The 25,788-nt window shown below is 41.1% G+C and overlaps 1 protein-coding gene across 21 annotated transcripts in view; it reads left to right on the top strand.

The window, feature by feature from the left end:
* MSI2 (musashi RNA binding protein 2) overlaps positions 1 to 25,788 on the top strand; it is a 553,967-nt gene that overhangs the window by 333,537 nt on the left and 194,642 nt on the right. For all 21 annotated transcript variants that reach the window (XM_056816530.1, XM_056816521.1, XM_056816519.1 and 18 more), the window contains one exon: positions 17,334 to 17,382. In XM_056816530.1, coding sequence (XP_056672508.1) covers positions 17,334 to 17,382 — 49 coding nt within the window. The remainder of the gene's footprint in view (positions 1 to 17,333; positions 17,383 to 25,788) is intronic.

Raw genomic sequence — 25,788 nt, 5'->3', positions numbered from 1 at the left:
TTTGCCCGCGGATATCAATTCTGGAGGATACTTAATATTTTTTTTTCATCAGCATAGATATAGTATCTGGTTGGCTAGGACAGTTCCTTAAAATAAAAAGTACAGTAGGTTCCTCCCCAACCCTGCCTCACCCTGGCTCTGGCTCTGGCATCAGAAGGCCTGGTTCAAGTCCTACCTTTGCCACTTGATACCTGTGTGAATTAGGGCAAGCCATGTGCCCTCCCTGAGCCTCAGTTTCCCCATCTGAAAATGAGAACATTGAACTATAGGACCTTGGAAGGCCCTGGTCTAACTCTCTAATCCTATTATATTTTACACACTGACACCAACTGCCCTTCATGCTGGTGCCCCAAGGCTTCTCTCTCCCCTGTTCATCCTCCCCTCACCCCAAAAGAGGGCCTGCTTCATGCAATTTATTTTGTTTAGGGTTGGTGATACTTGCCCAGATACAAAAATGATGGATCTGGTAGGTACATCCCTCCCTAAGGGAGATTTATGCACAAAGCAAACAGGAAGTGTAAATTATGATAATGCAAACAGAGGACCTCTAAGTGCTGAGGAAATGCCAACTGAAAGCCTGGTGGGAGTCCCTGTGTCTGAGATCTTCTGGGCAAGGTACAAGGAAATAACACATGCACATGCAAGTGCTCACATGCACAAATGAGACAGATACCCAGCAACCAAATCTGTCAGAAGAACAGCTAATTCCCAGCCCAGGCTTGGATTTAGGGATGCTGAGTAGTCTGATTTCCCAGGGACAAAGAATAAACTCAAAGGGGCAGCTAGGTACCATAGTGGATAGAGGACCTGTAGGACCTGGCTTGAAATCTGGCTTCAGACATTTCCTATCTGTGTGACCCTGGGCAAGTCATTTAACCCCCATTGCCTTACCCTTATCACTCTTATGCCTTGGAACCAATATACAGTATTGATTCTAAGATGGAAGGTAAGGATTTTTCTTTTAATTTTTAATTTTTTTAATTAAATTTAAATTTTTTAATTTTAAATTTTGTTTTTTAAAAAATATGTTATAAAAAGGGCAGCTAGGGAATTCAGTGAATAGACCACCAGGCTCTGGTGGTGATCCTGGGTTAAAATCTGACCTCAGATACTGCATAGCTTTGTGACATTATGCAAGTCACTTAACCTCAATTGTCTAGCCCTTGTCACTCTCCTATCTTAAAATTGATACTAAGACAAAATTTATGGGTAAGAAAAAAAATAAGAATAAACTTGAGAGCTCCAGGATGAGGGATGAGCCCGTATCCACCCAGTATGCTTGTTTTCTTTTCCTCTTGAATAAGCCCCCAGCTCTGGGATCCTCCTTGCCTGGAAAAGCTGCTTCTTCCTTCTCCGCCCAGTCCTATCACTTCTCTTGTTCAAGTTGTGGCCTCCTTGCTTTAAGATCATCTGAGCCTAAAGTGAGAGCTGGACGTTGGGGGTTATTTACTGTAACCCCCTTATTTGAGTAATGTGGATGCTTTGAGGCCTGGGGAGGTTCAGAGGCTTGACGATAGAATCCCAGATTCCAATCCGAAGGAATCTTGGGGGAGCTTGTGTAACTTGGTCCAGCCCCCTCCTTTTACAGAGCAAGCTTCTGTGACCTTGGGAGCTCAGATCACTGGGCCTGCCAAAGACAGTGTGATTTCAGTGACTAGTCTAGAGAATGTCTAGGACTTGCTTACTCTGAGCTTTGCAGGGTAGGGGGCAGCAGGGGCTCCAGCTTCAGGCCAACCTTTAAAATAGGGTTGTTGTTGTTTTTTTAACTGCTAAGAATAAAGAAATCTCTGGCTGACTTTTTTTTAACCCTTAGAATTAATTATATAAATTAATATACTTATCATAAGTAAATAAATTGAAATCTTAGAATTAATGCCAAGTATTGTTTGCAAGGCAGAAGAGCAGTGAGGTCTAGGCAATGGGGATTAAGTGACTTGCTTAGGGTCACACAGCTGGAAAGTGTCTAAGGCCAGATCTGAATCCAGAGAGAAGTACAGCAGTCTTGGTTCCCTTGTGGTCAGCTCTGTCACTTGGAGCATCCATAGAAAAAGAGCATATATGGCTATTTTGGTTCCCATTTCTAAGCCTGGCTCTCAATCCACAGAAGCACCTAGCTGCCCTCTTGAGCCTCCTCTGGGTCAAGTGAAAGCTGACTGCCTCTTTAGTCTTGGTGTCTTAAGCTGGCAGCTAGCATCTGCAGCACAGCTAATTAATGTTCATGTGCAGACCCACCCAAAAGGCAGAGTTCCAGTACAGAATGTGTTTCTCTTTCAAGAAAGTCTGATTTTCCCCTCCACGAAGCAATAAACGTGCATGAGGAGAAAACTCATGTTCCCAGGCTGCGTTGGTGACTCACTTCCCTGGGGGAAATGCCCTTCCCATCCTTCCCTGGAACTTAGTTTTACCTTAGAAGTAAAGGAGGTTGGGAATCAGGTAGATTGGGTGCTTTCCCCTCACCCCATCCTGCCCTGCCTTTTTATTGGGGTCTTGGGCTTCTATAGGGACACTAAACAGTCAAAAAGAGAAAATAAAAATAACAAAAGCAGTAGATTTGGGGGTGGGATATGGAGTTAGTGTGCAGCAGACACTTTCTAGCTGTGTGACCATGGGCAAGTCATTTTATCCTTTTTGATTCAGTTTCTTTTAAGAATGACATTTCTCCCACCTTGGGATCCTAAAGTCATTGAATGAGATCTGGGAGATCATGTAGACCAGCCTTCTCTTTTACTAGATAAGGAAACTGAGGCTCAGGAAGTTTCAGTGATGTTGCTTTTTCTATAGGATCAGAGATATAGATTTGGAAGGGACTTAGAGGTCATCTAGTCCAGTCTTTTCATTTTATATATATTTTAAAAAAATAAAAACCAAATCCCTGAGTGACCAGATGACAGATAGGCAGAGGGAGGTAGAGGAGGATGCTCTGTCTAAAGAATGGACAGCCCTTCTTAACTCATCTAAGACATCCCCTCTCACCAGCTAAGTAAAACAGGTTTTGTAAGGTAAACTAAAGCAACTTTTTATTTTTTATTTTTATTTTTTGAAAACTTTATTTAGTCAATTTAGAACATCATTCCTTGGTTATGAGAATCCTATTTCTTTCCCTCCCTCCCTACCCCTTCCCGTAGCCAGCATGCAATTCCACTGGGTTTTACTAAAGCAACTTTTCTGTTGCTAAGACCAGGTCATTTTCTTTAAAAGGCGGTAAAGAATATGGATAGGTCCCATAGGCCAGTGGAAAGTAAGTCCCTGCTTTGAAGCCTTCTTCCTCTCCTGCTCTGTAGGCTTCATTCTTTCTCTTGTGCCCTGTTTGAGTGCCCCAGAAGTCATGGAAGCCAGAGAAACTTCCTTGTCCAAATGGGTCCACCTTTGAAGAGGGCACCTGACCACACTCCCTCCCAATGAAGAGGCCACAGCATCAGAGCCCTGATAACCAGCGAAGCCTCATTCCAGGGCTCACAGCCCCTTGGGTCAGTGGCAGCTCTAGGATGAAAGTATGAAAGACAGTTTCCTGATGGACTCCTCCATGCCCAAAGACCTTGGAGTGTGTTGAGCTTTGGAGGGTAAGGAAGGGCTGGGGGCAGTGTGTGGGTGTCTGGGCGTAGAGGTCCCAGGAAGTCTTCCCAGCCCTGGAGTCACTGAAGGAAGAACAAGCCTTCCAAAAGCCAAGGAAGTTTTAATACTTTTTTTAATGAAAAGAAATGTAAATAAATTCATGTTCCTTCCATCCCTGGCTTCCCAACATTCATCAGAGGCATCCTTGACAGAAAAGGAGGAGAGAGCAAGAGATTGAAGCTTCCTTTTATTCCTATTTATTTAATTTTGTTTTTAAATTCCCTTGTAATCAAAGCCTTAGGCCTGATACGAAAACGATTTTCAGACAGCCCAGCATGCAGTGGGCATTTGTCTTTGTTAATTTATATGGGGAAAGGTAGTCAATCCTCTGGAGCCCACTGCTGGCTCTTGGATTTCACAAGGGTATTTAAAATAACAGTTCCTGGCAGTTGACTAGCAGCTAAGGTTTTTTTCTCCTTCAGAAAGCAAAATATTGCATGAGTTGTACAACATCTACAAATGATTTGCAGAATTAGGCCACAAGCTCATAGTATGGTTTTTAGCAAAGAACTAAAGACTTCTTTAAGTTAGAAAGTTAGCCAACAGAAGAAGGGAAGAAGGTAGAGTTTGGGGTGGTAGTGGGGGGTGGGCAGGGAGCTACCACACAGCTTTATTTTTTGTAAGTCTTTCTTGTTTAATTTCCCTTCTCTTCGGTTCCAATTCAAATTGCCAAAATATGTTAGATTACAGAGTGTTATTTCATTTGCCTGCTTTATAATTCCTCCTTACCTCAAACAGATGAAAAACATTTCACTAAAACAAATTGACAGTTCTTGAACCGAGAAAGATCTTTATCCTTCAGAGTGTTGATGTAGAAATAAATGAAAGAAAAACATACTTGCTGGGTCTTGAAGCAGCTTGAATTGGTATGTTTTTTGGGTAAAGATTGCTAGACTTTTTTTTCATTGTTCCCTCCACTTCCTGCCACCCCACAACCCCCTTCAGAGAGCTTGCTCACATTAGATGAAAAAGTTGGCGTGACCTTCAGCAAATCACTGCATTTCTCTGGGCCTTAGTTTCTCCTCCATAAAATGCAATAGTTGGACAATATGGTCTCTGAAAGTCCTTTCCAGCTTGACCTACCAGCTGGAACATTCTGTATTTTGATATTCTATTTTCTATGTCCTTGCTTTCTCTTACATTCTATGTCCTGACATGCTTTGTCTTAATGTTCTAAAATTTAATGTCTCTTCTTGCTAGAAATATTATGTTCTGGCCTTCTATTTTCTAAGTCCCTTTTGTTTTTTGCAGTCTATGTTCTGACATTGTCTTTCTTTTTTAAAAAACTCTCATATTCTGTCTTAGAATCAATACCAAATATTGGTTCTGAGGCAGAAGAGCAGTAAGGGGTAGCCAATTGGATTAAGGGACTTGCCTTAATAAAAAACTTGATAGGTTGTCTTAATGTTCTGTGTTCTTGTTTTCTCTGGAACATTCCATATTCTAAGTACCTTTTAGCTCTGACATTCTCTACTTCTAAGCTGGAGTGACTATTTATTTGATGTCATTGCTAATGGGCTCAGAAAAAATCTGTGGAATAACTTGAGTTTTACAGAGGGTGAAAAGATTCTCTAATACCTAAGTTTTATTAATTCTACAAAATATCATCAAGAATTACTTAAACAACATATATTTGTTGTGTTCCTACTAGGTATAATGCTAGGAGTAAAACTAGTAGGGATTTTCTTGGCAAAGATATTGTCATTCCCTTCTCTAGCTAACAGTTAAGGAAACTGAGGTAACCCAGTTGAAGTGACTTGCCCAGGGCCACACAGCTAGTAAGTATCCAAGGCCAGATTTAAATTCATGAAAATGAGTCCTTCTGACTTCATGCCCAGTGCTGTATTCCCATGCCATCTAGCTGCCCCACTAAGTGCAATGGGTAACAGAAAATATAATATATGACTCCTGAATTTTATGGTCTCATGAGGGTAGGAGGAGAGGGAAAGGAATAAAGATGTCAGTATTGAGCATTTTAACATGGTATTCTGTGTGAGATCAGTCTTAGAAAATTTTAGAGGAGGAGAGTGCTATTTGGGGAGCTGGGATTAGTAATATATCCATAGCCATGGTCTGAGGTAGGGTCTTGCCCAAGACTATACAACTAACCGTTTTGAGTCTTCACCTCTACTGTTTATCATTGCTGGATCCTTGGATAAGTCATTTAATTCCTTTGCCTCAGTTTATCCAACTGTAAGTTGAGAGGAGTGAACTAGATGGTCTTTGATGTCTTCTCTCCCTACATTTGTGATCCTGACTTCTCAAAAGCTCTTTTTATTATGTATTTATATTGAGTAGCTGGCCCATATCATTGCATTTCACAATTCCACATTACAATTGAGTTAGAATGAGCCTTGGAGATCACTTCACCCCTTCCTCTCCATCATGATGCCTAGTCTAGAAATCTAGCACAGAGGTAAAACCTTTTCATTGGGATTCCTGTCCTGGAGCCCCATTATCCTAATTGGTGATTGTCTTAAGTTGCCCACCTCATCAAGGTTCATCTAGGACCAACTCCAGCCATGCCTCACTTCACTCCTTGATAACTATAGACATCAACCTTGTAATTTTGCAAATGGGAAGGCCTTTCTCTAGCCAGCACTCCCCTACCCTATTAGAACTTACATTTTTTTCAGATACAACCCTGGCTTTGCTTCCCTACCACCACCCCAGAACCAGGCTGGACACATTCATAGAAGAAAATCTATTTCTGCTTGTTAGGCAGGAGGCTGTTTTTATGGCCACAGCATTTTTTTCCCAGTTTCTGATCAGTCAACAAGCATTTATTAAAAGGTCTGTTTTGTGCAGGACACTAAACAGGCAGGCCTTGTCCTCAAGGAGCATATAATCTTGGCATAGGAGAAAGAGAAGAGATAGACAGATATATAGACAGAGAGATAGAAAATAGATTCAGGATAATTTGGGGGAACAGGAAAGGCTTCATATAGAAGATAACTCTTGAGATGATCTTTGAAGGAAGCTAGGCAATTCTAAGAAGTGGAGGTGAGAAGAATGGGTCTTCCAGTCTTGGGGGGACAACCAAAGAAAAGATAAGAAGACAGGAAATTAAAGAAATCAATACACAAAAACAGGAGGAACATTTTTTTTAACCCATCTGGCTGGATTGGACTGCATGTGAAGGTGGGTGATGTGTAATTAGATTGGGAAGGTCGGTTGGGACCAGGCTTTAAATGCCAAACAAAGGAGTTTATGTTTGAGTCTTTAGGCAGCAGGGGAGCTTTTTGAGTAGGGCAGTGTTATGGTCAAGACTGGCTTTAAGAAATTCACTTAGACGCCTCTGTGTGGAGGAGAGCTCGGAGCTGGGAGAGTCTTGAGGCAAGGACCAATTAGGAGCTCTTGTTGCAATAGTCTAGGCTGGAGGCAGAGAGGGCCTGAATTAGGGTGGGGGTGTTTTTTTTTAATAGAAAGAAAGATCCATGTGTTTCGGGCAGGGGGTTGTCCAGACTTTAGGGCCTTTGGATAGTCTTGGAGACTGACAGTTACTAAAGTGACTTTAGACAAATTACATCACCTTTCCTTAAGCTGTCTTCTCATCTCTACAATGGAGGTAATAATATTTGTACTATCAACCCTTCAAGATTATGACAAGGAAACTGACTATATTAGTATACATTTTTATTATTGACATGAAAAATAATATTTGTTAGAGTAATGTTTATGTGACCTCATTCCAACCCAGGGATCCTCTTATTTAAGTAGAGACTCTTCTCCTTCAGTAGATGCATTTTACACAATCTCAGATTCCCACCTTGTTTGCCTTCCTTGTCTGCCAAGTGACAAGTCACTGGGGAAATAAATGTGCTGCCCCAGGGAACAGTGGGGTGTGGAGGAGTAGCATGGTGTCACAAGTGGAAAGAATGCTCCCCTGGGACTCGGGAGAGCTTGGTTCTATCTAGTTCTGACACTCACTAGCCATGTGATTTGGAATAAATCACTTCCCTTCTCTGGGCCCCAGCATCCTCTGTCAAATAAGGGAATTGGACTCAGAGAGATCCCTTCCAGGTCTCTAATTAGGTGAGTCTGTATACCCAGGGCTTTGGGGAATAATCTGCTCTATTTGCTCCTTCCCATGAGAAAGAAGAAAGCAGTGATCCAGACCCCAAGATCTTGCCTAGGACAAGCATCATGGGGATGTATCATACCACTTTTGTGGAAGTCATCCCCCTGCAGTGCGATGTCCCCCATTTCCTAGATGAGAAAGCCAAGGCAGGGAAGAGGGGAGAAAGAAAAAAAAAACAAGCTGCTCAGTCATTGTATCAAAGCACCGGAGTTAGCATTCAGGCCAAGAATTCCCAATCCCATTGAACTCCCTCCCCGAGCTGAGCCAGGGGCTATGGCTACGCTTGTCACCATCCAAGATTGCATTGGCCACAGGAGATGAGGATGATTTTTCCATTTGGTCCTGATGTTTATTTCACGCCCATCAATATCAGCACATATTAGGACAGATGAGGTGGTTATTTACAGACTATGCTTTTTCACACTCGGTAATTATAAACCCTCCTCCCCACCCCCTCCCCATTTGGTCAAAGTCATGGAGATCTATTTTGGCAATTAGCAGTTTAGTATTTGTTTAATGGGAATGCAAGCGAGTGTTACAGTACATCAGTGCTACGCTAATAATTTGACTCTCTCCCCCAGAGCTAGCGAGGTTGGGGCTTTTTTCACGGTAGACAAAAGCCCAATATGAGGACCAAGTGGGGAAAGGAAAAAGGGAGAGCATGAGGCATCTGGATCACTTGTCTGTTTGTTCTTCCACCTTTCCCCCCCAAACACATTCATGGGCATTCCTTCCATCCCACTCTGTCTGTCTGTCTGTCTGTCTGTCTGTCTGTCTGTCTGTCTGTCTCACACACACACACACAGAGTCATACAACTAATGCTGTAAATAGGGCCATAGATTTCTAAAACAGAGTGGCAGCCACTCGAAAGATCCTCAAAGAAGAGACCCGTTACACCAGATGCCACTCCTGTATGACAGCTGTCATGCCTGCCGAAACCAACTGCTTCTCCTCAAACAGCTAATGCCAAGCTTCTTTCTGTCCTCCTCTTCCTCCTCCTCCTCTTCCCTTCCCTTGCTGCTTCCTACCTTTTGGGGCTGTAGCTCCAAAATAGCCAAATGAAATTCTTACTCTCTCTCTCCCATAACTCTCAGATATGTCCTTGTCCTGCCATACCTTCCTTCACTTTCGTTTCCTCTCTTCTGCCTTTATGGACAAGTGGACATGCATGTCTGTGATATGTTTATACATGCACATATATATATATATTTATATATATACACATACCCATACAACCTGCACGTGGAATTTTTCCTGCTCCCAATTAGTATAGTTTTTGGCTCAAGTCATGTGTGATTCCTGTGTGCACTCTCTGTGGGGTATGGTGGCTCCATTCTGTCTGTTCTCTTTGTCCCTTAAAGACAAACTTGTAGAGTCAGTGAAATTGGGGCCAGGCTTGTGGGCATCATGGAGGTCCATGAGTTCCTGCGTGTATAGTTAGTTCAACATGTGAAATCATTGGTAGCATGAACAGTGGATTAAGTGGGGAAGGAGTATTATCATCTTTGGAGTAAATATAAATTGCTTGCCAGGTAGTAGTCACTTAAGTTTGTTGTTGTTTAGTCATTTCAGTCACATCAGACTCTTCATGACCCCATTTGGGGTTTTCTTGGCACAGATACTGGAGTGGTTTGCCATTTCCTTCTCCAGCTCATTTTACAGATGAGGAAACTGAGACCAACAGCTTATCTTTGCCAAGAAGGCCTCCAAATGGTGACCAAAACAACTGAACAACAACTTAGTGCAAGGGGCTTAAAGAATGATAGTTGTTGTAGAAGTGGATTCCTGAAGAGAGCAAGATTACGTCAAGGAATGGAAAATAGTTCTTATAAAGGAAAGTCCAGGAAATTGGAATGGTTTAAGCTTGAAGGAAAAATGGCTAAGGGGCAATTCAGATACCGTTTTCAGGACTTTGAAGTAGGATGTCAAGTAGTTGTTTGCCACAGTCACAGAGGACCAGATAAAAGAAATGGGTTTGGATGAGTACAGCAAAAATTATAGGTGAACATGAAGGAGAACTTTGCGATCATTGCTGTGAATGAAATAAAACTTCTAAGAGGTTATGTCTCTCTCCTGAGGTTCAGGGCAAACAATAACAGGATTTGGAAGCAGAGAATCTTGGTTCAAATCCCAGCTCTAATGCTATGTTATCATTTTCTGAGATTGGAGCAATGGAGGAATCTGGAAAACAATGCTAAGGTGATTTGAAGTGTGGAATTGGAGAAGAGAAGGAGCTTGTGACAGATAGCCTCATCTCATCCTCTTCCCCCCCCCCCAGTGATGAATGAATGAATGAATGAATGAATGAATGAATGAATGAATGAAAAGTATTTATTAAGCACTTACCGTATGTCAGGGACTAAAGATGCAAAAAGAGCCACTGCCTTCAAAGAGCTAACCTTCTTATGAGGTCAAAATAACACATAAGGAAGGGTTTATCCTCAGTGAGGTGTTTTCCTGAAAGGGAGTAAGGAGCAGAGTGAGGAGAGAAGAGAAGGTTTTGGACAAACCCTGTGAAAGGTAAAGAGACTGATCAGGAAAGAGTATTATCACAGATATATATAGCAGTCCAATGGAGATTGAATAACAGCTAACTCAAGTTTGTAGTGAACTGTTAACAAAATTGTGTGACTTCCTTTAGCATTACTTGTTTTAAAAAGGAGGGCAGACAGAGGGTGGAGTGATCCAAAGCTGAAGTCTGAAGAGAGAAAAGAGACAAGAGACTCAAGGATCAAGGGCAGTATAGAAATAAACTGGTTAATGAAAGGGTTTAGGTTTTAAGTCAAGACTTAAAAAAAAAAAAACCAGGGAAGAATGGAGTCACTGGAGGTTTCTTGGAGGTGCTGGGTAATACAGTGGCTAGACCTTTGGACTTAGGAAAACCTAATTTCAAATCCAACCTCCAATGCTTACTAAAAGACCCTGAGCTTAATATCTATTTGTCTCAGTTTTTTTATCTGTAAAATGGGAACAATAATTATATCTACCTCCCAGGGTTATTTTAAAGATCAAATGGTGTTTGTCAGATGCTTAGCACCATCCCTGGCACCTAGTAAGTTGCTCTTTAAATGTTCGCTGCTATCATCGTCATCACCTTCTCAGGATTCTTAGTGCCCATACCTTCTCCATTTTGTCCTCTCCCCACTCAAGTCCTTCCCCCACTTTGATTAAAAGAGGCAGCCTCCCTTCCTTTGGCATGGTCCAAAATGGACCCTGAAAAGTCTGGTTAAATAAACTGAAACCCTTTGCCCAGCTTTGATCGGAAGGACTGATAGTGTTCCTATAGGTTTGGTGATGAGAGACCCTGGAAGCTGTTACACCTGCCTGCTTCCAGAAATAAGCCCTTCACATAGGAAGAATCCCCAGGAGTAATGACTGCAGTCACCTGGCCCTTGGTCACAGCCAAGTGATTGTAGGAATCACCAGTCTGTTGTCCTCCAGTGCCCCCTAATTTGTTGGGATTAATTAGCTCTGTGGAGGCCCTGTGCACTGTGGGACAATTCTTTTTGAGTTCTCAGGCATTAACTAAAATAACACTTTTGAGACTGTGACTGGGGGCAGAGGAGGAGCTTTGTTTTAGAGATTCTTATAAAGATGGGTTTACTTGTTTGGGGAATCTGCATTTGACCAGAAAATTAAATGAAATGTCATTTCCTACTTTTTACCCACAGTGGATATGTACCATGTGAAACAGATAGTTTGTTGGGGTTTTTTTTAAATCAGAGGAATAAGCCTCCTGTTCCAGGAACAAGCTGTAATTAAAACTTATCTGTGTATGCTGGGGAATGATGTGGGAGGAAGTCAGTGTCCTATTAGAAATTATCTGCCCCCTGCACCACTTCCCTTTTTTCTTTTTTCATTCTTACCACCATGTTTCTGGTAACTATTTTGCTCTAACAATTTATACCAAAGCTGATTTCCCTGCCATACCTTGATTATCTCTTGCCTCCATTCCCTGATGGTAATCAAGGGATCCACGGACAAGATATTGGCAGGAGTAATGGTCTGAAGATGGTCACTTGGGGCATTCCTGATTCAACAAACATCTGTTAATTCTTACTCAGTGGCCAAGTACTTGGCTCCCAGAAATTTTGGACGCTCCATATGACCCATCCTGCTTTTTGGATTCTAAAATTTTGGTTAGAATGTGGCCAGTGCAGGCTAAAGTTTAGGCTTGGCTATTTATCATCACTACATATTGGACTTCTGTCATCATCAGAGTGTAATACAGCGAACATTAAATCTCCTGAAGAACAGAGAATGTTTGTTCATCAATTACACCTTTGGCATGATGGAAGGAGCCTGAGATTCTAAATCAGAAGGCTTGGGTTTGAATCCTGACTGCCACTTCCTGGCGGTAAAACCCTGGGCATATCACTTTATCTTAGTTTCCCTCACATAAAGTGTTGGACTAGATACCTATTTAAGGTTCCTTCCAACTCTGAGATCCTCTGATTCAACCAATATTTGTTGAAGGGCTTTGTTGTTGAGTTTAGTGCCATTAATTATAGTGTTGACAATGTCACAAATTTCTATTGGTCTAAGATTGGACTTTACCTAGACTTCTTGTCAGTGTTGAGTTTGTCTAGTACTTATTGCCATTAGCTGGAATTTTATTTTAACCCAAAGCAAATCATCAAATAGATGCTTATTGTTGTTATCACTGATCTAGTTATGATTCTTATTTATTGGAAAATAGGAAAATAAATTAATTGATCTTAATGAAAAATTGAAATAGGTGATCCCCCTTTCTCTAGAATGCATTCCTTCCTCCCTTCTTCCTTGTAGATCTGCTAGCTGCTTTTAAAACATGGCACCGGTATCTCTCCTACAGAAGACCTTTTCTGATTCTTGTTATTTTTCTCTGCTCCCTCTTGAAAATTTTTTTTTGTATTTTTTCATCTGTTACACGTGTATCCCCTACAGGAAACATTTTTGTCTTATCTCCCCAGGGTGCCTGGCACATTGTAGGCAATTAATAAATGCTTGTTCAATTGAGAAATGCCCCCATCCTTTCCTACCCCCTGCTCCTATTATGGACTCTTTCAGTAGATTCTCAGAACCTCAGAATGGAAAGTCAAATCAGATCAGGTCACCAAGCATTACTTAATTACCTCCCTCCCGGGGTGGTTATGACGATCTGATGAAATAATTGTAAGCGCTTAGCACAATGTCTGGCACATAGTAAGCACTATATAAATGTAGCTGCTATACTTGTTATTATTACTATTATATGCTTATAATTAGCCCTATGCTGTGCTAAGTGCTGAGAAAACAAAGAAAAGCTACAGGTTTAAACAGGTTAGAACTGTTCACCCAAGAGGTGGGGAGCTGCCATCAGTGTAAAGAGAACCAAGATCAGTCCACTGACTTCAAGGCAGTATGTGATGTTATATTTATTGAGCAGCAGAGAAGATGGATGGATGGATGGATGGATGGATGGATGGATGGATGGATGGATGGATGGAGATATCACTATTGGATATAAATCCCAAAGAAGCCAAAGAGAGACATATATATATATATATATATATATATATATATTCTATTAACACTTTACAAAATAAAACATCTTGGTTAGGAAAGAGAGCAAGAAAATCAACATGGATAAGTCATGGGTACTTAGGAGGGAAATATATATATATGTATATGTATGTATGTATATGTATACACATACATACATATATCTCAGAATATTCATTTTGTGGTTGTTTAGTCAGTTCAGACATGTTCGACTCCATATGACCCCTTGTGGGATTTCTTGGCAGAGTTAATGGAGTAATTTGCCATTTCCTTCTCCAGTTCATTTTACAAGTGAGGAAACTGAGTCAAACAGGTAGGCTTATTGACTTGCCCAGGGTCACACAGCTATTAAGTGCCTGGACAGGTCTTTCTGGCTCTGGTCCTGGCACTTGATCTACTGGACCACCTTGCTGCCCCTCAGAATATTCAGAGCAACTTTTTCAGAGCAACATAGCCAAAAAAAAAAAGTGAGTGCCCATCCATTTGGGAATGCCTGGCACATTTCCGTATAGCAATGTAATGGAACCCAAATTTCATAGTAAGAAATAGTGATTCAGAGAAAAGTGGGAAGACTTCTATGAACTGTTGTATTCACTGAGAAGAACAACATGCACAATAATTACATTAATATGTGTCAAAAGATCACTACCAAAAAAAGAGAGAAATTTGCTGGAATTGTGATCAATCAGGGCCTCAGAAGAGTTGTGTGCTTCCTTCCTTTTTAATTGAGAAGTAGAGTCTGGGGGTTCCGAGTGTCGTATTCGTTGTCATTCATGGTCTCTATTGGTTAATTTTGTGTAATTATTTTTCTTTTTTACTTTGTGGGGATGAGGGAAGAGGTTGCTATATATGCAGAAATTAAATGACTGAAATAAAAGTGAAAACTATCAATAACACTAAGAAAATGGCAAAAGCAAAAACCCAGCTCCTCTGAATGACCAAGTGTTGGACTGGGATCTGTAGACCATTACTATGCACCACCAGCACCTCACCGACTTGGGTTTCATTTGTTTCAAAGAGAGAGGAGCGGGAGGAGAGATCGGTTTGCTCAGGACAGAGTTTGGTGCCAGTTACCTTGACTGCCTGCCTACCCTTATTTTTCCTTGATGGAGCCTCACACAAGCTGCTTCTGTTTGATTCAGTAGAACCGTGAGAAACGGGGCCCTGTTGTGGAGGCCCCTGTTTTCCCCTCTATTCAGCCTTTGTATATTCAAATTCTCCTAGATCCAGTTGTTGTTGTTCTGCCAGATTTCCATAGCATTGATGGCTTTGCTGAATTAATAAGTAGTGTTTTGCAATCCCTGAAAAGTTTTTTTTTTCCCTCCTAAGTACCCAAGCCTTATCCATATTGATTTTCTTGCTCTCTTCCCTAACCAAGATGTTTTATTTTGTAAAGTGTTAATAGAATTTTTCTTTGGCTTTGGCACTTTATCTATTCAGCAGGCCTTTGAGAGTCCCATTGTGAAAACTGGACTATAGAGGAAAGAGTTCTATTCTTGTGTGACAATGACTGCCCAAAAGAAAGAAAGAAAGAAAAAAAGAAAGAAAGAAAATCCCTAAACCCCACACACTCTTCAGGGTGGGGGAAGTATCAAAAGGGCATAGAGAGAATGTTCCAACTTTAGGAAGGGAAAGAAGTAACCAATTAAATGCTATGAAAAGGATACTTGTTAAAAACAATTTTCAAAAGACAATTTTAAGTGACGTCAAAAGATTGTGAATTTTTTAAAGTGAATTTAAAAAGGCAATTTTTGGTAGTATTATCAAGATCTTGTTAAAAAATAAGTTTAAAAGACAATTTTTAGGTGACCTCAGAATACTTTTTTTGAAAAAAAAGATTAAACATAATCTTAAAGTGGCAATGTTAGATAGACACTATAATTTAAAAGAAATATTTTAAAGACAATTTTGAAGTGGTATTGTCAAAAGATTGTGATTTTTAAAAAAATGAGTTTAAAAGGACAATGTTTGGTATTTATTAAATCATTTAAAAAATAAGTTTAAAAGGCAATTTTTAGGTGACCTCAGAATACTTTTTTTGAAAAAAAGATTAAACATAATCTTAAAGTGGCAATGTTAGATAGACACTATAATTTAAAAGAAATATTTTAAAGACAATTTTGAAGTGGTATTGTCAAAAGATTGTGATTTTTAAAAAAATGAGTTTAAAAGGACAATGTTTGGTATTTATTAAATCATTTAAAAAATAAGTTTAAAAGGCAATTTTGGTGGCATCGATACTTTTTTAAAAAGAATTTAAAAAGATAGAGTAGCAATGTCATAAAGAATTGTTTTTAAAATATTTTAAAGACCATTTTAAGTGGTGTTGTCAAAAAGATGCTTTTAATAAGTTTTTTAAATATAATTTTTAAAATGACTTCTGGACAGCTTTTTGTCTTAGTCAATGAAATTCAGTTGCCAAAGTGCAGTTACTCCTTCTGCTTTGAATTTGGACCTTGAGATTATCTCATGGCTCCTGTCTTCTCATTAATCTAGAGCTAAGGATGGACAGGTACCTTAGGTAGCAGCTTGATACTTCCCGGCAACCCTTCCTTTACCATCTTTCCCCTTCCTCTTCAATTTTGACATTTGATAAGATTTGATCTCTTCTGTGATGCCATAAACATGTGTCCTTGTTGTGTGTAGACAGTTGAACTGATTATGGTTAGGGTTGTATAACTATAGTCCCATCAGATGTCCAGACCCCCATGAAAGCCAGACCAGCAGGGTTGGCTTGACCCTTTGGGGTGGAGTTCTTTGAGAAGAGATGGCGGGGGAACTGTTAGTTCTATATGGTATATAGCGATATATGGTAGGGGATATCTGGGGTGCACTGCTCAGAGACAGCTCTGGATGCCTCTGGGAGTGGACAGATAGCTCTGCTAGAGAGGGGCTATCATCCACAACCATGCAGTGTCCATTTTCCCCAGGAACCATCGGTTGGAGGTTGGTACCCAAAAGGGAGACCTGTTTGTACAATCTTGGTTGCCTAGCAACTAAGGGACCTTGACACTCAGGAAAAAAAAAAATTTAAGGCAGTCTAGCCCCTAGAAAGTCTTTGTTGTGGATTTGTGATCCATCCAAAGGCAAGACTTTAAAATCCAGTTTGGCCACTTTTTAAAAATTCACTCACTTCCTTCATCCCTATCAGAGAATAACCATGGCAGAAATGGGACGTGCAATACTTCTCTCAGTAGGCTGCCCATTTCTATTCCCCCTCTATCCCCCCTTCCCATGACCTAAGGAAAAGCTCATTTGGTAGTCTCTTCTCTCTGATCAGTGATCTAGAGTCTTTTCTCTGCCCATGAAGGTATTAATGCTGTACTAAGACTTTTGGAAGACTCTGGGTATTGGTCCAGACATGTGATCTCATTCGTGGAGGGAACTCCCAGTGAGGAAAACTCCCTAGACAAATTCAGACCAATAACTTCTACAAAATAAGGTTCTTATCCTTTTTATGTCATGGCCTCATGATGTCTATGGATCCTTATTTTTAAATGCATAAAATAAAATACATAGGGTTACAAAGGAAATCAATCATGTTAAAATATAGTTATTAAAAAAAAGTTGGGGGCAGCTGGGTAACTCAGTGGACTGAGAGTCCCGGGTTCAAATGTGACCTCAGAAATCATGACCCCAAATGGGGTCATAAAGAGTTGGAAGTGACTGAAAACACCTGAAGAGCAACAAAAATACAGTTTTCTGGGGTTGTATTTTTCCTTCCTTCCTTGTATTTGTCCTTCACTCAAGGAGTTGGCGCTGATAACAATATGGATGGAATTGGCAGCCTTGTGTGCTGACCCGGTGGAGAGTCTGCCTACAGAGAATGGGTGGGTGGTTATTTCAATGGCGACCTTGGAGTTACAGGTTTGAGAGCCCACACAAAGGGTTAGGACTGGAACAGAGAGAACCCAGCCCATTGGAAGCAAACCAAAGCAGAGCTGGGCTAGGTTGGGCCCACAAAGGGAACCTGAAGCTCTCTCTTGGTGGAGAAAGGGAGGTCAGGGTCTTAGGTCTTGCTTGGAAATATTTAGTCTTTTTTTTTTCTTTTTAATTTCCATCTGATCCTTTTTGAAAAGGTCCTAAGTAGAGCTTGTCCTTTGTTGTGTTTTTCAGGTGGAAGATGCTATGCTGATGTTTGATAAAACTACCAACAGGCACAGAGGTAAGAAGCCTAAACCTAAAAGGTTCTTTACTTCCTTTTCCCTCCTATGCCATGACTTCCAAAGAACCTCATCAAGCCCCACAAAGAAAAAAATCCTGCATTCAGTGGACAGCCAGCCCTTGATTATCTGTGTAAATGGGTGAGAACAGGACACAAATAATCCCAAACACTGGCTTATGCAAAAATCCTGCTTATTTGGCTTTGGAAGGTGCTGCGACATGATTTTGGTCGGGTGGATTTACATTCCTTGTTACTGCTTGCGTAGTCTTGTGTTCACATAAATATGTGGGACCGAACCCTGGAAATGTGCTGAGTTGTAAGGAATTCGGAATTGCTTTGGGTAATCCCTGTGTGGGTCAAGTGGTCATGCTGCCTTATTAGAGAGAGATAGACAGGCAGGCAGACAGACAGACAGACACACACGCATCTAGTGTGCCCACTTCTGCCATTTTCAGAATGTACAGTGATATTTCATGGATGTCATTGCCCAGATGCATTTTCCCTAAATTCCTTCTCCCCATCCCAGCCCTACCCTCCAGCCCCTTCCTCTAGGATGAAACATGAATGATTTAGAGAAAGGAAAACTGGAAGCCTGAAGACCCACAACCTTCCTCTGCCCCTCCAACCTCAAGCCCAAGATTTATTTCTGATCCACTTTTTTGCTCTATTAATAAATTGGGGAACCAAGAGGAGTTAGGTTCAAGTTTGGTCTCATGCACTTCCTAACTGTGTGACCCTGGGCTAGTCACTTAACCCCCATTGCCTCACCCTTACCATTCTTCTGCCTTGGAACCAATACACAGTTTTGATTCTATTCAAGAAGGTAAAGGGTTTGTTTTTTTTTCCAATCGAAGGAGGGAAAATCAATAGTAAACCACTCCATGTTGGTTGTGTTAATGGGGAAGAATGGAGAAGAGTAGCATCTTGCTCCACTGCCACATTTGCATCTTAGTGTTTTTCATTTGTTTGCTTCTGTTTGGGGGTTTCTCTGATTATATTCCTTCTCTTCCCCTAGTTGGAAACATTTACCTATCTTTAAATTGTAGAGATTGAACTGAATGGCTTGTAACATTCTTTTTTAGCTCTAATTCTGTGACTGGTTATATGACTCTGGACAAGTCATTTAACCTCTCTTGGGCCTCAGTTTCTTTATTTGTAAAATGAGGGGGTTGAACTCTGAGGTCCTTTTTTAGCTCAAAATCTGTAATTCTATGAACCTAAGAATCCAGAATCTGTGGGTTTATAGAGTTCATTTTACAGAGGAGAAAAATGAAGCCCAAAAGGGAACTTCCATCTGGCCACAAGGTGAGTTAGTGGCAGAGTCTGGGTTCAAATTCAGATTCCCTAACTCCAATCCAGTGCCCTTTCCACAACCACACAGGACAGCAGTGTCAAAGATGGAGGCTCAAATATTTGTATAGCTCTTGGTACAGTACCTGGCACATAGAAGGTGCTGTATAAAAATGTGCTTTCTGCACTTCATGACATGGGTGAGACATTAATGGAGCTCTGCTTCTGCTCTCTTCCTGCTATTAGTCCCAACAGATTCTATTCTTATATTCAATTCAACTTTATCAAGAACTTACCACACACAAAGGGCTGGGGACCAGAAAACAAATAGAAAAACAATTCTTGCCCTCAAGGACATTACACTCTATTGGGGAACTACCCAACAGTCTGGGGGTTCTGGGATTGGGTGCAGTGAGGTATCAGTAGCTCTGGAGATCTGCACTGACCTCTTGTCTAATACTGGCAAATTGGAGCAGGACAGTGAGGTTAAGAAACACCAAAAGGCTCTGCCCATCCTCCTTGCCATCCCTTTCCTCTAGGTTTCTTGGCTCTATCTCCCAGAATCCTTTTAGCTTCCTTCCTGTGAGCAGTGATTAGACCTAGATTCATATACATTGACCTTACTTCTCACGAGAGTTCAAACAGAGGCCAAAGGACCACCTCTCGTGGATATTTGGGATGTTCACATTGGACAAAACGACCTTTAAGGTTCTGTCCCACTCTTCAGAATCTCTGACTCTTAGATGGCCCCAATGATTGATTTCAACAAGCTACTTTGATAGGTGGCTTAAAAAGTATTTCAAATGTTATAGATGGTTCTTTGATGTAATCGGAAGGGTAATTAAAATACTGTTTTGATTATTTCTTAGCCTTCTATTTTTAACTAATTACAGTATTAAGAAATTGAAAGTATTCATTTAGATACAATGAAATTTGAAATTTCAATCTTCAAATCATTTAAATCTTTCACTATTAATTCCTCTCGAAAATTCTGCAGCTCTGTTTCTGGTTCAGTTCAAGCACTTAAGAACTTCCCTAATCACTGGAATCATTAGCAAGCACTTCTCCCTGGCCTTTTGCCTTTTATTTACTTCGTATGTTTTAAATTTTATTTATGTGGGTAACTTAGATAAGTTTCTTGATGGCAAAAACTTTTAAAATTTATCTTTGCTTTCCCAATACCCAAGATACTACCTGGCACATTAGGTTGTTGTTGAGTTGTTTTCAGCCATGTCCAACTCTCCATGACCCCATTGGGGTTTTGATGGTAATGATACTGAGTAATTTGCCATTTCCTTTTTGAGTTTATTTTACAGATGAGGAAACTGAGGCAAATAGAGTGAAGTGATTTGCCCAGAGTCACACAACTAGTAAGTGTCTGAGGCTGGATTTGAACTCAGGTTTTCCCAACTCCAGAACTGGTTCTCTGTCCACTGTGTCACCTACCTACCCCTCCTAACATATAGCAAGAGCTTAATGCATACTTATGATGTGTTGGTTTTTTTTTTTTAAAGGAAAGCAGTAGGAGAGAGCTGGGCAAGCTGAGCTTAGAGGGAAGTTTGAGATTGTATTGCAGGTTCAGAAGAGAGTCTACTCATTCAAGTCAGAGTGAGGGAGCTAAAATCATCAAATGTGAAAGCTGGAAAGACCTAATCCAAGCTCTTCAATTCATAGACAAAGAGACCAAAAGCCCTAGTGGCCGAGTGATTCATTCCTGGTCACTCAATGAACTAGTAAGTACTTGACGGATTAGTAGAGCCAGAAATTAGATTTGTCTTTCTTTAGAACCTGTGCTGAGCCTACCCAGCTTCCAGCTTCTTACCTGCCTTCTCAAAGCAGTTAATATCTCAGGACAGCCCTGTGACCTGCGCCACCTACTAGCCTTGTGACCCTGGGCAAGTCACTCATCTCTATTTGCCTCAGTTTCCTCATTTGTTAAATGAGCTGGAGAAGAAAATGGCAAATCACTTTAGTATCTTTACCAAGAAGACTCCAAATCGGATTACAAAAAGTTGGACACAACTGAACAACGACAGAAATGTACTTAAAAATTTAAGGGGCAGCCAGGTACCTCAATGGGTAGAAAGTCAGGCCTAGAGAGGTGAGGTCTTGGGTTCAAATCTAGACCCAGATACTTCCTAGCTGTGTGATCCTGGGCAAGTCACTTAACCCTAATTGCTTAACCCTTACTATCTCTCTGCCTTGGAACTGAAACTTAGTATCAATTTTAAAAGTTTTTTTTTATTATAAACAAAAGTAAGGATTAAAAAGAAAGTTGATATCTAGTGAGGGACCCTCTATATCTGATGGTCCATTCAATTACTCTCATAAAATGGTGGTGATGGTGAGGATGACAGAACTGTTTTCAGGCATTTTTAAAAATCATAGACTTTTTGAAATATCCTCACATCTGCATTACAACATGTGTCCTTTTTTACATATTGGGAAACTGAGGCAACACCCCGTAGAATGCATTGTAGCACATTCACACAGCCTGGTGAGTGGCAGGAGGGGCTCCAGAAATGGAAGCCTTTGTGGGCTCTGCCTATCTCCTCACTCCAGGGCTTTCCGAGAGAGATTATCTGTGGTGAGAGAGAGGGAGAAAATAGCTGTCCAGAAAAAAAAAAGCCATTCAGTTTACTCTTGCAAAGTTGGAAAACCACTGGGCCTATCTTCAGAGGACTTAATCACTGGGAGGAAAGTTTGTTGAGTTACCCTGGCACACTTCAGATAAAATCTTGAGTCGGCCATTCGGTATTGATCCCAGCGTGGGGAGGGGGAAGAGAGAGGAGACTTTCCAAAGAGCTGCCCTTCTGACTGGGTTATATAAGAAGGTTTTCGGAGGACAGCCATTTGCTGGCTGCCTCAGCACAAGCTGGAGAGGGCTAGAAGAATCAGGTTAAAGCATTTCCTCCCCAAGAGGTAAGGTGGGGCCTTTCCAAACTCTCTCCACCCTCAGTTTCCCTGACTTTCTCGACAAAGTATAGTGTAGGCGTTTGATTTTTGAAAGGGGGAGACTTTAGTGGGAGGGGGGATTTATAGTGCCCCCCCATTTCTCAAAACCCTCTTTCAAAGAGGGGACCAGCGTGGGTCTTTGTTACCCAGAGACAGCACAGCCAGTGTCCCCAACCTCTAAGGCTAGAAGCTCTCCCCTGTTCCCTGAAGCAGCTGGGGCCCTGGCCCTTGGGAAGGGAAGAGCCCAATCAACAGCTAGACTGATGTATTTAAAGTATACCAGGTAGGAGGCTGGCGGAGGGCAGCTGGGGAGGAATTGGTTTCTGGCTGAGTTCAGAAAAGGAGGTTTGATCACCAGGGCCCTCACCCTCCTCCCTGGGTCTCCCATTACCCAGCAGGTCTGTTTGCTTCAAAACAGTGCCAAGAGCAATGGAAGAGGATATGCTGAGAGAAAAATAAAGACTCAAGTGATAGATGACTCGTTTCCCAACTGTTAACAATCACTTATTAAATGTAATGCTAATAGTTTTTTAGAGGAATAACAACCCTACAGATGGTTCCCCCTAGGGTGGCATTGGCCAAGGGAACGGAAGATTTGTTACCCATGAGCCTTGGATGTTTAGTCTTTGATATTAACACGGACAGGCTGCCTAGGTGGCTTCAATATCAGGTGGTTTGAAGGACCTTCAGACTGTCAGGCTCTCCCTGTGTGTCGGAGTCCTAAAAGATGAGATTGGGGATCCAGCCAAGAGACTGAATCAAGTCGTGATCCCTTATCTTTGGCCTTAATGAATTGTTTAGTGGCCCCTTCTGGTCCTTCCCTTTCTATCATTCCCTCTTTCCCTGAATTTCTGTAGCCCATTCCTGCCATCAACATCCTTCCTAAAAATACCACACTCAGAACCCGAACACAGAATGTGGTCTGGCCAGGGCAGAGTTCAGGGGGAACGATCACCTCCTTGGTCTTCTATGCCATGCCAGCATTTTTGCATCCTGCAATTGCACCAGCATTCTTGAGCTCCATAACACAGGGTTGACTCATTGAGCCTGAAGGCCGATAAACCCCTCAGATGTTTATCCCCCCAAATTACCATCTTGTCATGTCTTCCCCATCTTATATCTATAAAGTTGTTTTTTTTAACCCAAATATAAAATTAACAACCTTTATCTTCCTTCATGGTTCAGTCAAATACCATCTCTTAATTGTTAATATCTTTCCGTATTGTTGTGTATTTGTATGTATTTTGTAGATAAGAGTGGTAGCATGTCACAGTAGAAAGAGAGCTGGCCTCAGAGCCAGGAAGACCCAGGTTTCAGTCCTACCTCGGATACACACTGACTGGGTGACCCTGGAAGGGTCAATTAGATCTTTCACTGCTCTAAGCAACTCTTTAAGATCATAAGTTGCAGAGAAGGTACTGGCTTATGTTGGTAGAGGGATTTTCCTCATTGGAAATTCTCTACTAATAAAATCTCAAGTCCAGTTCCTATCTCCTGCCCTGCATGTTGTGTGTACTTATCTGTGTACATTATCTTCCCTTGAAGGAAGGAACCACTGTCGTTCTCATTTATTTTTTTTTAGGGATGGGGGGAGGAGGAGGCAAAAATCTTACAGTGGTGATAGGAAGAACAGTAAGACATGCAGTCCTTACTTGAGAAAATTCCTTGAGAAGAGACAGCAAGGGCAGTGTCTGGTTCATTAATTCATTAATTATTCATTATTATTATATTTATATATAATATATACTATAATTATATATTATCTTTAATTATTAATTAATTCATTCCACAAAACATTTATTGAGTTCCTACTGCATACAGGGTGCTGGTAGAAATATAAACAAAGAGGAATAAAATATGATCCTTGTCCTCAGAAAGTTTACAGTCAAGACTGATAAATCACAGTCACACAGGTACATGATTTCACACACACCTTGGGGGAAATCTTAACACAAGTTTATAGCTTCCCAGTGGAATTACTGAACAGTTACCCAGTCAAGAGACGGACCTATGATGTGCCAGAAAGACCTGGACTCTTTCATTCATCTAGTGGTTGCTGTTTTCATCCTGCCACTCCCAACCCCAGCCAGAAACCTGTGTTATTCATCAGTCATGTCCAATTTTTTGTGACCCTACTGGGCAAACACACTGGAATGGTTTGCTATTTCCTTCTCTGGCTCATTTTATAGATAAGGAAACTGAGGTAAGCAGGGTGAAGTGACTTGCCCAGGGTCACACAAGCTAATAATTGTCTGAGGCCAGATTTGAACTCAGGAAGATAAATCTTCCCTACTCCAGGGCCAGCGTTCTGTCTACTGCACCACCTAGCTGCTCCTGTGATGGGTTTTTTTTTGCTGAACTTGTCCACCTTCAGGATCCTCAGTAAACTTGCTTGACTCTGCCCATCCAATCTTTCCTTCCCATTCTTCCCCTCTGCAGTCTTTTTTATTTTTTAACCCATACCTTCTTTCTTAGAATCAACTTTAAGAGAGAAGAGCAGTAAGGGCTAAGTAGTCTGTCAGAGCTATGTGATTTGTCCAGGGTACCACAGCCAGGTCCTCCAGACTCCAAGCCTGGCACTATCCACTGTGCTACATAGCTGCCCCCAGGGTGGTCTCCTCAACGTCCCTAACAAACCAGAATTTAAATTCCTTCTTCTCTACCTTCATTCCTGTTGTGTCTTCAGCTTGGATTTGCTGGGTCATTCTTTTCATCTTTTTCAATCACATTTGTTATTCAAAGCTGTCTGGTCCTCTTCTTCTCTTTGGCTCCCATTTGTTATTCAGTGCCTAGCTCTTCCATTATGCCTTCCCTGTGCCAGTGCAATCCCCAGTAATATCTCTCTCCTGATTTCTTATTGCATTTACAATCCTGCATCACACCTTTAGTCCCTGGACTGGTGCTATGGTTTGTTGCTCTGATTGTTTCATGTGTCTTAGGTCAGTATACCCAACCTAATTATAAAACTCTTTGAGGGCAGGAATTCTGTTTTGCTACTCCAGGGACTGCTACCATACCTTATTTATTGTAACATTTGGAGTGGGGGCTCCATTAACGCTTGAAACATTGATTGACTGCTCATACAAATGTAGATATCAAAGTATAAACAGACCTCAGAAGAACATTACAACCCATCCAGGGAAAAAGAATCTCTTTGATATCATCAAGTGATTGTTGAAGAATCTTCATTTAAATCCTAGTCCAGCCTGAGTGACTTTGGACAAGTCACCTAACTTTCAGCCTCACTTTCTCCCTTTGAATTAGACTAAATGACCTTGAATGTTTCTTCCTGATCAAAATCAATAATCTTTTGGCAGTCTCCTAGGACCTAGGAGGTACAATCCACTGCTTCCCAGGAGATCCCATTCCACTTTTGGATGCCCCTAATGGTTAGGAAATTTTTCCTTATATCAAAGCCTAAATCTGTATCCTTGTAGCTTTGACTGTTTTTTTCCCCTAGCTTTTCCCCTCTGGGGCAAAGAAGAAAAAGTTTAACCCCTTTTCCAAATGATAGCTCTATAAGTACTTGAAAATATCTTTCATGCCTCTTCCCCCAAGTCTTCTCCAGGTTAAATGCATCTAGTTCCTTCAGCTAATTCTTAGATGGCATTAACTCACAGCCCATCACTATTCTAGTTACTCTGCTAATGGAAACAGCATCTTTTCAGTGGGGTCCTTTATTTCCATTTTTCCATCATCATCATCATTATTCATATGGGCTATTTGTGCCTGAACTCTGGTAGAACCTTCTGGACTCATAATTGGTCAGATCCACCACTGTACATTGACCTCAACATTGTGATGTCATTTTGTTCCTCTTCTAGTACAAAGGGAAACCAACTAACCTAGTGAGGTTAGGTTGGATATTTAAGGAAACACCTAACAAAAAGTCAATGACATCCTGGAAATTTTGAAACCTGGGAAGGCTGGCTTTTGTGATTTCCCTAGAGTTCCTTAAGGACCTGTTGCTTTGGCCTTAGATGTCAGACTGTAAACAGGGAGAGCTTTGGGATCTCTATAAAGAAAAAATTGGGGAATTGTCATTCCTTTGGCCATTTGTGCCTGAAGAGCCCCAAATGCTTTGTTTGTAAATATATATTGAGAACTGGTGAGATTAGTTTATCCCTGTATATAAAAGGAAAAGTCAGTGATAATAAAAGT

This window comes from Monodelphis domestica, chromosome 2 (genome assembly GCF_027887165.1).
Source record: "Monodelphis domestica isolate mMonDom1 chromosome 2, mMonDom1.pri, whole genome shotgun sequence".
NCBI lineage: Eukaryota > Metazoa > Chordata > Mammalia > Didelphimorphia > Didelphidae > Monodelphis > Monodelphis domestica.
The sequence above is the reverse complement of the archived record's forward strand: the minus strand, read 5'-3'. Positions and strand labels throughout refer to the sequence as shown.